At 35.4% G+C, this 12,031-nt stretch overlaps 1 protein-coding gene across 2 annotated transcripts; it reads right to left on the bottom strand.

The window, feature by feature from the left end:
- Positions 1–947: 947 nt before the first annotated feature.
- LOC130049536 (uncharacterized) lies at positions 948–11,483 on the bottom strand. 2 transcript variants are annotated; one of them, XM_056147327.1, is made up of 7 exons: positions 11,346–11,483; positions 10,874–10,949; positions 10,527–10,623; positions 9,098–9,231; positions 8,804–8,906; positions 2,551–2,678; positions 948–1,170 (listed from the first exon to the last, which is right to left on the bottom strand). In XM_056147327.1, exons 1-7 carry the CDS (start codon positions 11,421–11,423, stop codon positions 1,103–1,105), a joined length of 684 nt encoding a protein of 227 aa, XP_056003302.1. In that variant the 5' UTR covers positions 11,424–11,483; the 3' UTR covers positions 948–1,102. The 2 variants fall into 2 exon arrangements, with proteins under 2 accessions (XP_056003302.1, XP_056003303.1); XM_056147328.1 differs by having other exon boundaries at positions 11,275–11,356.
- Positions 11,484–12,031: the final 548 nt, after the last annotated feature.

Here is a 12,031-nt window from a genome sequence, read left to right as displayed (position 1 = left end):
ATATAGAGAATATCCACTGTTTTGTTGGTGGGTGTAGAATTTATTTCACGACTGAGACAGTTTTGTAAAGATATATTTTCACGAGTGCGAAGCAAAAAATAAAAAAACAACTGTCGCACGAGTGAAATAAATTTTGTATCTTGCAACAAAGACATGTTTTGGAAAAAACGTTTTTGGTTTTTTCTCCCTTATTTTAGCTGTCCCTGTATAAACACTGATAAATAAAAATAACTTGCATCGCGCAAGGACATACCGACGAAGCGAGAAATCGTCATCTTGGTGTATTGATCAAATTTGAAAACACAAGATGGAGGTTCCAACGCATCTTGATATGTGTGCCTAATGTTTACATCACAGCACAAGATCGACTTTTGAGTCGATCCGACAGAAAGTACCTAAGATATTAAATCTAGGCCTGATATCACACAAAATACATTATGCATCAGGAAGAACAGTATAATTTGCAGTTTTCTCTATTACAACAAATTCTCGAGAGGGACGTTAAACAATAATTAATCAATCAATCAATCACTAATCATATCCAACACAGCAAAATGTAAGCAGTTCACAGATCTATCTAAATCGATATGACGTGACGTCATCTGTACATTTTGCAAGACATGACGCATTGTATGCTTTGATCGGCGTATCCAGCAAATTGAATACTTTTTGGATATTTAAATAACACAAAACATGACAAATTAATTACATATTAAGTAAAATAAAGGTGGTCTTAAGTGTCACGGCAAGTAGACCAGATTGTTATTTTCACAGCGTGAAATTAACAACTGTGAAAACATCAAGTTTTATTCAATGGATAAATTCCAGTATTTCACTGTTGAAAAGGTGATAAGGATCAATTACCAGGCCTGTCTTTAATTTTACAATTTTATACTACAATCAAAATCCCACACATGTATCTATATATATGATAAATTGACAGAATCTGTAGATGAATGTTTTATCTTGCAATTCATACAGTACACATTCGAAATAAGTAAAAGGACAATACTTAAGTGAGATATAATGGTAACCTCAGTACAAACAATAGGAAGATATTTGTACATACATATTTGTAAAACGTTCAGAGTTGTGATGATTTTTAAAACAGTCCTTGAAGACAAACTCCTAGAACAATGACCACGATACTGTACACTAATCCACTGGCTCCTATTACAAAAAATAAATATACATTGAAATGTACATGATGTAAATGGATGTATAATCAGGCTATTTATAAAGGGAGTAGATTAATAGCCTCTAGATTTAAATAAGATGTAAAAACGAAAGCTCACTCCAGTAGACAGTGAGTGACATGTCAATTTCATTACCAAACATATACAGTAACATATACAGTACATGTCAAAATCGCACTCGTGCATATAAAATGATGTGCTTCTAATACTTTTCAGTATTTCAATTTTACATTATCGATTATCATCCTTCAGAATAAAACATTCAATTTCATTGGTCGAGTGCGTCGCGTGGGAGGGAGACAATTCGTGACATCTCCCTCACGTACAGGGTGACAACTGTGTTGTCTCCCTCTAGAAGGTAACTTCTATTGGCACAAGCGAGAAAGTTCTATTAAAGGGAAAGGCAACTCTAACCACATAGTTGCTTTTATGAATAAAGTATTACTTACTGATATCGCAATTGACAGTCTTTAACAACAAAAACCCTTGCTTAACAGTTAAATCAATATTAACCTATTATGTATGTTAAATTACCCACCGCTAAGAGAGTGGCCATTGAAGTTTAATTGATGACATCACACCGTCTATTCCGGTTAATCTCATCAGCAGCACTGTAAACATGACAAGGCACGAACAGTTAAGTTTGGAGCCGTATGGATTTGAGCCCGTTCTTTCGCAAGAAGAAATTGAGAAATGAAGACGTTCAGTCGAGTCGCAAACAAGGCTGACGGTAAACGTTCTTCATAAAATATCTTTCAAGAACCTCAACTTGTCATTACGCAAATGATGGATCCACAGTTTACGTAGTCTTTTTTTTTTTTAATTTGAGAAAAACAACAATCTTTTTTCACATCTCCCCTTCGCATTAGTGTAATTAACTGCTTGCCAGGAATGCATCAACCTATTTATTCGTAAGATCTACCACATGACCTCACAGGTGTTTGGGTTCAGGACCCCCCCCCCCCCCCCACCCCACCCCCCCCACCCCCACCCTCCGAATAAGCTACATGAGTTGATTTAATTAATTTGTTTGTTGAAAATGTTTCTAATGCATTTCAACAACGTCTTGCATACCCATAAAGTCTAACATAAGGTGGACAGTATTTTCCAAACCAGCTGAAGACTTTAGAGAGACGGCATTTAAACTACAATTATGCAAAAACTACATGCGATTGATTTCCAGCACAGATGAAATACCGCTCAATTTTCCAAACATCCATAACCTTTGTGTGACTACTGTTTTTTGGGACAACCTATCTTGGAATACGATTTTTAAACCCTTATATATTAAAGATACAGACTGTACTATTTGTGTAGTGCATGCTGGGCATTTGAAAATATTTACGTCACTTACCACATCCGACTGTAGCCAATTGAGTTTTGGTAATGGTAATTGCCTGGCTTACAATTGAGCTTTTACTAGGGTTCAGGCTGCAGTCAGTGACAATGTTATTCGAGCAAGTCAAATAGGAATTGGCGGCACTGTACGTAAAAAGAAAATACTTGTTTACAAACAGGTTGGAAAATATATTGTTACGGTGGTTTTCACAGTATCTTTTCCATCAATTCGGAAATTATTGGAATTTCATAAGAATATATATAGTGAATGTATTCCAAAGAGGTTGTTTTCTTATTATGTTTCTCTCTCTCTCTCTCTCATATGGAATTCACTGTGGACGACTTTACACACAACACAAAAGGCTCGTCGAGGCCACCGCTTCCTTTATCAAGACATTTTCCAATCATAGATTCTCCAAATTCAATTTTCTGATAGTACATTAACAAAATGATTTATTATCATTGTCCTTTTGAAAGAAATACAGTAATAGCAATAGCTTGATATATATTCGTATATTACATGATGTAATGTTTTGTATATGACATCATTTAATATAAAAAGTGTTCAATACCAAGGACAGTCATTACATGGGTAAACATTAACAAATTTATTTTTCATCTAAAGAACGCGAGTAAAAACCCCATATTTTTATGACCATCTGTTAGTATTATAAGCAGTCTGGATAGCCGGTTCCAAGCTCGAGTGCGGTTTTGGGGTCAACAGAGTGCACTCTGGAGGAGTATGGTGGGCCCCCCTGGATGGGGAGGTCATACAGCTGCCAGCTATTTAACAAATATAAAATGAATTTGATGACCATGCAAAGGTTCTGGAGTTCTTTAAATCTTTATATCAGATCTTTAATATGCGAATTTTCTGCATTAAGCCTATATATTTTGGATATTTAAAACCTTATTATTGATAAAGGCTTCCCGAGAACAACTAAATGTATATCTCTGTGCACTTCGCAATGAAAAAGTATGTCATAGGTACAGGTAGTTATATTCATTATAAATTATTGTTATTTACTACAGTTATCAAGTGAGCAGCTGTATACGTCCAACATTTTCATATCAAATAATAATCCATTATTTCATTTTCATATCAAGTCACTCCATTATTTATATATGGTTGGAGATATATTTAGTTGTTCTCGGGAAGCCTTAACTGTTCTAGTATAACCAATAATAGAGTTTATGACCATAGTTCTTTAGAGTAAAAATGAACAAGATTCACTACAAAATATAGGTTTAAAGAAGTTAGATGCACAGGATGCTACAACTCAGTATTTTGTGGTTCAATACTGATCCCATTGGTGCAATCATATTACACATCTATTACTGAACCCTTTCCAGCTGAAGAAAAAAATTTGGGTCAGTTCATATTTTGAAAGGGTTGGCAAGGACTATATTCTGTGGCAGAGGGATGGATTAATCAAACAGTTCTAAATCTGCATAAATTTACAGTTTCTGTTTTTCAAATATATATTTTATTTTTATACTCCATTGTTGTATTTCAGTTTTGTAATTTATGATACAGGTAGTTGAAACAGAACATCGATTCTTAAAAAGCTCGAAATCAATTTACTTGAAATTTTGTTTTGAAATTAAAATTGTAAAACCGCTGTTAAATCATCGCGCGTACGTATTGTGGATTGTAAAGCTGTGTATTTTGTTAAAACAGTACCTTGTCATAAGTTGTAGAGAAATAAAAATATCAAATATCTCTTAGTAATTCGTTGTTTTACGCTCTTCCAGCCTTAAAATCGGACACTTGCGTCTGAGTTAATGGATCATGTTGGGATTCCCCTGACGTGCGTGGGGCTATTTATAGACGCCTAATAGACAATGTATAATTCATGCGTACCACACTCTATTTACTTTTTAAATAATCTTCTTACTGTTTTCGTTTACATTAAAATGTTTTCAAACATGTAATTAAGTTAAAGTTAATAATTTTAAACACTAACTAATCTGCTTGAAAGTAATTATGTACAAAATAATACGTGGACATCGGTTCATACAGCTTAATTTGCTTGGTTGTATATTGTTCAACGTCCCGTTCGAGAACCTTTCACTCACACAGAGACGTCACCATTACTGGTGAAGGGTTGCAAAATCTAGACCTAAACTTGGCCTTTGAACAGGGAGGGATCTTTCTCGTGGCACATCTGCTGTGATACGGGGCCTCGGTGATCATGGAATATTGCTACATAAATATGGAAACTTGACGATGGAGAAGCTGAAATCATCCCGTTTGTACGGAAGCATATTAGGGCCACAGCAGTACCTTTTTTTAGTTTGTTATAACAGATTACTAATTTGTTATAACAGATTACTAATCAGTTATAACAGATTACTAATTTATTATAATAAATTATCAATTTGTTATAACAAATTATCAATTTGTTATAACAAATTACTAATTTGCTATAACAAACTATCAATTTGTTATAACAGATTACTAATTTGTTATAACAAATTAATAATCTGTTATAACAAATTAGTAATTTGTTATAACAGATTATTAATCTGTTATAACAAATTAGTAATTTGTTTTAACAAATTATCAATCTGTTATAACAAATTATTAATCTGTTATAACAAATTATTAATCTGTTATAACAGGTTGTCAATATCAACGACAAGACATTATAATAGACAATTGTGAATTTTCTCTCCATAGTCTCCACATATCAAAGGTCTATGTCAAAAGACAAAAAAGCTATGACCCGGACAAACTTAGTATGAGAATCGGAAGACGATGAAGAAGAATTCATACTAAAACAATATGTCCCCTTTCTGGGAAGGGGAGGTATATTTATATTCATAAATATTTTTATAGAAAAAATGTAAAATACCACCGGTACAAAAACGTTTCAATCAAGAACATGCATACATTTTCAAAATGGGTTTCCTGGTGCTCAATATCAGATCTAGCACCATGTATTAGAAGGCTTTTTAAGTTACAATTATTCACAGTTGTAATCAAAGTGGCAATAAAGCAAAACAAAAGGTTCATGGGTCTTAAAGATCGCCTGAGTCTGAGCTAATATGCAAAAGTTAAATATAATATGAATAGAATTTACATTATATGTAGCTTAGATATGCAACCAGGAAAATTAGTATCGATTACATAGTCCTTTGCAGTAGTGAAACTTTTAACTATTGCTCAGGTTACCACTAAAGCATGTGGGCCTCTTGTTAAATTAATGATTTTAAATAGCAATTTAGTAAATTGAAATAACAAATTGATAATCTGTTATAACAAATTAGCAATCTGAAATAACAAATTGATAATTTGTTATAACAGATTAGTAATTTGTTATAACAGATTGATAATTTGTTAAAACAAATTACTAATTTGTTATAACAAACTAAAAAAAGATACTGCTGCGGCCCTAATATGCTTCCGTACGTTTGTCATACAGTTGTGTTGTCAGTTTGCCGTTAATGTTTACTTTCAATAAAATATCTAAGTATGAAGCAGAAGTGGAAGACTCTGTGGTGTCTTTTATTTCGAGTTCACTGGGATAGATCGAATCGAAATATGAATTATCATTGTTAATAGGTAATACGTCGTTGTTATATCTATATGTCAAATTTAAGGCCACAGCAGATTTTTTCTTCTCTCCTAGACGTTTTTGAACAAATTCTGCTTCATAGGAATATATGATTGATTGTATGTTGTTTAACGTCTCTCTCGATAATTTTCCACTGATTTGATGTCACCGAGACCGGCGAAAAGCTTCAAATTTAGGCCTATGCTCGGCGCTTACGGCTATTGAGCAGTGAATGTTCTTTAGCGTGCCACACGTTCTGTAGGAATATAAAAACAGGTCAGCTAGCTAAGGAGCACAATTCGTACCCATGGGAATTCCAACAGACAGTTGGAAGACATGATCACAAAAATACCACGAAGATACTGTCAATGAGGAACTGCAGCATATATTTGAATGAATATTGAATTGATTTTAAGTGCAAAAAAAGTAATGTTTAGAACATTGTAGCTCAATAACAAGCATTGTGATCAGTGTTAGTCAATCATGTGACCTATTGCAATTGATCTGCGTCCGTCGCCATACGTCGTGCGATAATAATAGGAGAGGGCGTTCAAAGTTTTAAGAAATTGTGCTCAATCCTTTAATTATTACATAATAATAAAATACGTTCAACTCAAATCAACAATCTTCTTGATAACTAGCATTCCAATTCTTTTCAAATTTGGTATGAAGCATCTTTGGGACATGGTTGACATCATTGTCTCCTGCACCTATGGGGCCTTAATTTTCACAAATCTTGTATAGAACCACACGTAAGAAAAAACTAAAAGCATCATGACGTAAAGCAAGCAGACCTCTACCAAAATTGCAAAATCCCCGGGTATAGGTATTAACCCCCCATGGCTGGGCCAAACTTGGTATATACTCTTTATGTGTAAAATACTTTTATAACATCTTTAGTGGTATTGATACTAAATTTCCAAGAAGTCAAAGCGAGAGTGGCCCATTCACGGCGTCAACTGAGCGCATAGTGCCCTAGTGCACAGACAAATAGCCGGCACAAACAAGAGTACTACCGGTGATCAACAACAGCGGTCGATCATGCAAACAACAGCAGCCCATAGGGCAAACAACAGCGGTCCCCAGGACACACAACAGCCGTCCCCAGGACGAACAATGAGTCAAACAACAGCGATCTCATTAGCCAGGACAATCAGCGATCTCGGTACAAAGACACCCCCCCCCCCCCCACACAAAATTATTGTGTTCCTTATAATCTGCGTGAAATCGGAATTCTTAGCAAAAACTGCGGATTTGAAAACAGCGGACTTGTGCTAAATCTTTGGATTTAAACGCTGTGTTCAAACTGTTTTACATTTAATTTTCTTTTAAAATTGTATTCAAAAATTAAAATACTGGTTCACAAAGGATTAACACATCTTAGCACCGAGGATTAAAATACTGAGGATTAGTACATGTAACATTGAGGAACGACTTTTATCATACACTGTAGCTCTCCCCACCTAGTCATCCGTCATGTCGGATTTATCGATTTTCCTGGTCATTATGACGTAATAGCGCCCCTGCGTGCCGTTGACATGGCTTCAGCGACATCCCGAACTATAGCGCTCTCAGCCCCACCTCCCGCTGTTGATCTACCCATCCAGGGGGCCCCAACATTCCCCTTCCGAGTGCACTCCGTCGACCTTAAAACCACAATTGACCTTTGAACCGGCTATCCAGGCTGCTTATACTACTTCGGTTGTCTAAGATACCGTTTGAATTAATTATATACTCGCACTTTCAACATTTCCCGTTTAAATTCTCAACAGAAATATTCATACAGTGAAAACAAAAGGTACTGTGAGCAATGCTCACTAAGAATACCCCCCGCTTACCCCAATCTCCCAAAGGGTGTTGCTAATAGGTATAAACTACCTCTTTTCTGAGTGTAAAAAACAAATGGCATGACAAACCGAACCATATTGCTACTTCAATGTCCAGTGCGCGTGACCTTTGACCCCAAAATCGATAGGGAACATGTTCATTCCATGGGTAGTCCATATGTATGATATGGTGACTGTAGGTGGAAAGGATAACGCTTAAGAGCCCGGAAACCATATTGCTACTTCGATGTCCAGTGTGCTTGACCTTTGACCCCCAAATCGATAGGGAACATCTTCATCCCATGGGTAGTCCATATGTATGATATGGTGACGGTAAGTGGAAAGGATAACGCTTTAGAGCCCGGAAACCATATTGCTACTTCGATGTCCAGTGCGCTTGACCTTTGACCTCAAAATTGATAGGGAACATCTTCATCCCATGGGTAGTCAATATGTGTGATATGGTCACTGTAGGTGGAAAGGATAACGCTTTAGAGCCCGGAAACCATATTGCTACTTCGATGTCCAGTGCGCTTGACCTTTGACCCCAAAATTGATAGGGAACATCTTCATCCCATGGGTAGTCCATATATATGATATGGTGACGGTAAGTGGAAAGGATAACGCTTTAGAGCCCGGAAACCATATTGCTACTTCGATGTCCAGTGCGCTTGACCTTTGGACCCCAAAATCGATAGGGAACATCTTCATCCCATGGGTAGTCTATATATATGATATGGTGACTGTAGGTGGAAAGGATAATGCTTTAGAGCCCGGAAACCATTGCGTCTACAGACGGACGGAGGACGGACAGACAGACGGACAATCCGATTCCAGTATACCCCCCACAACTTGTTGCGGGGGTATAATTAAGCCTCCTAACCTGCATAGATTTGTATCATCCTGACCCGCTGAGTCTGACACAGTGTGGAAGTCTTGAAAACACATCTGTAATTTGGGAGGTGTGCAATCTCGTCCATTTGTACCTACATCACATATTTAAAAAATAATAATAAGATACATCTTTTTAAATTGATTTCATAATTCAACTTTTTTTTTAAAAATTAAAAAAAGTGAATTACCAATACAACATTATAAAAACTTATATATTATAGATATTGATGCCATTGCGTAGATCATGTACATGTTAAGCATTTGGAAATTTAAAGTCACTTACCGCATGTGATTGGAGACATTAGCAAATTGGAACTGTAGATTGCCTGCTCTATAACTTTACTACTACTGAGGTGCACGTTGCAGTCAGTTATAACTTTATTCATGCATTTCAAAAAGGCGATGGCGGCACTGTTACTAAAATTAAAATACTTGTTTTCACAAATATTTCTTTAAAATGATTTTCATGAAATATGTTTTAGAGATGCTTACTTGCTACTCCTCAAAACTTTCATTGAGATCGTGGATATTTTCTATCAATTCGGAAATACTTGGAATTTTACATGGAATATATAATGAAAATATTCCCCAAAAAAATGTTTTCATCTTTCTAGTGTTTCTCTCTTCATCTTTCTCACTTTACGACTGGGCGATTTTGCAAACAAAACAAATAATTGGTTCTTTATTACGATATTTCCCAGCATCGATTCTTCAAATTCATTTTTCAAATAGTACATTAACAAAATAATTTATTATCGTTGTCCTTTGAAAGAAATACATTAATAACAAGAGGTATTGTGAGCAATGATCACTAAGAATACCCCCACTTACTCCAATCACCCAAAGGGTGTTGTTAATAGGTATCAATTATCTCTTACCCGAGTGTAAAAAGGGCATGATAAAACCTTGGGTAGTCTCTTTTCTAGGAGTGCACTTGACCTTTTGACCCAAAACTCCAAGCCCCATATGTATGATATGGTGATTGTAGGTGGAAAAGATAACGCTTTAGAGCCCGGAAATCATATTGCTACTTCGATGTCCAATGCGCTTGACCTTTCACCTTTTGACCCCCAAATCCGATAGGGAACATCGTTGTCCCATAGGTAGTCCATATATTTGATATGTTGACTGTAGTTTGAAAGGATAACGCTTTAGAGCCCGGAAACCATATTGCTACTTCGATGTCAAGTGCGTTTGACCTTTGGACCCCAAATTCGACAGGGAACATCTTCATCCCATGGGTAGTCCATATATATGATATGGTGACTGTAGGTGGAAAGGATGACGCTTTGGAGCCCGAAAACCATTGTATCCACAGACGGACAACCCGATTCCAGTATAACCCCCACAACTTTGGGGGTATGGAAACAGCGTATCCTTTAGGATATCACATCATTTAATACGTCGTATGTCACATCATTTAGTATAAAAGTGTGTAATACAAAGGACGGTCATTACAGGAGTAATGAGATGGATCACTGTTCGTTATATTCCCCTTTCATGGGTGAACACTCTTATCATGATGATTATCGAATTTACTTTACACACTAAAGAATGCTACCAAGAAATCAAATCATTATCTATATGGTAACTTGTCTAAATTAACTTTTTTGAATTACTTGTATATTCGCACTTTTAACATTTCCCGCTGATATTCTCACCTGAAATTTATTAATTGATATATTCATGCAGTGAAAATTAAGCCTCCTAACCTGCATATTCTACCCTGGTCCGCTGACGCTTCGGCCTCTGCTACGTTTGTGCTGCAAGCCTGTACTTTGGGAGTTATGCAATCCTGTGCATTTGTACCTAAGTCAAAGATTTCCAAACAAAAATGTAATACATGTACAAAATGTATTTCATATTTCAACTTTTTTAAAATCTAAAACAAAATTAATTGACAATATTGTGATAAATAGATATCAAGTAGATACATGTATGTATGGTAGCGTTGATCCTGGACAGAAAATATCCTTAGATGGAGATTTTCTTTTCTCCAGTTCGTTCAGATAAACAGGATATCATATATACAATGTAGACACACCCAAACCCATCTTACCTTGTAGGAATAAACACACAGAAAACAGACATGATAGAATAGCAGTGATGGAAACTTTGTGCATTTTGTGTTGTTCCTATAAAATAGAAATACATTGAATTCAATATAACATGAAATCAATCATTGATTAAATACACAATTCATGTTGACAGGATATTTTTACTCCTCCTAGGCACCTGCTCCCACCTTTGATCCATGTTTGCCCAACTGGTACTTTTGTATTCCTTATAGGTTTTATAAAATTGATCACTGTTATCTTCAACTTTTCGTGTTGTAAACTCTTCTATTTTTTAATGTGCCCGCACTCCACACCCCCAATGTTTTAATCATAGATTTGTAGTTTTTTTTAAATATTTACTTTATAATAAAACATTTGCCATATTAAAAGAATATATCCTCACCTCTTGAACAAATGAAATACGTTTTATTTTTTACAATAAAACTTGGATATCAATAATAAATTCCACCTTACCTTCTTTATCCAGTGTCTTCTCGGTAGTCTTAATGTATTAACCTTCTGATAACGGAGTTTAGATAACATGAACTTCATATATTACTTTGAATAGCACGTGCAGAATTCATATGGCGTTAAAATATTGTAGGAAAATCCCTGAGTTCAACCACGATGTGGCAGACTGGTTACACGAAGATCAATCTATGACCTGTTCAATGTACAAGGATCATTGCACTAAATCATAAATTAAATAAAAATGTTTGTTTTCCAGGTACTTAAGAGCAGGGTTAGGGACAAACATTAAAAAGAAGTACAGGGACTTACTAAAATCTTGGTTTGTCCTGTTATATTAACATAAAAATTTTCCTTGCATCATTTTAGTTGCTGTTATAAAATTTACAAATTCATTTCAAAATTAAGGATGATCTTCCTCACGCATAGCTCTTAGACGAAATTGACTCCACTTTTTTGGCAATCAGTTTTTTCCCTTAAAATAGCTCTAAAAGTGTATTGTTATTTCGGATTTCAAACGTTTCGGTTGAGAATCACTGAAGAGACATTATTTGTCGAAATGCGCATCTGGTGCATCAAAATTGGTACCGTATAAGTTTTACATACTATCAAGAAATACAAAATTTCAGAAATAAAACCATTTCTATTTCAACAGTCTCGATTGAAGTCAGCATTTCGCAAATTCTATGGTC

The sequence above is a fragment of the Ostrea edulis genome, chromosome 8 (genome assembly GCF_947568905.1).
Source record: "Ostrea edulis chromosome 8, xbOstEdul1.1, whole genome shotgun sequence".
In the NCBI taxonomy this organism is placed as follows: Eukaryota; Metazoa; Mollusca; class Bivalvia; order Ostreida; family Ostreidae; genus Ostrea; species Ostrea edulis.
Note: the sequence above shows the minus strand (reverse complement) of the source record. Positions and strands in the feature narration are given on the sequence as shown.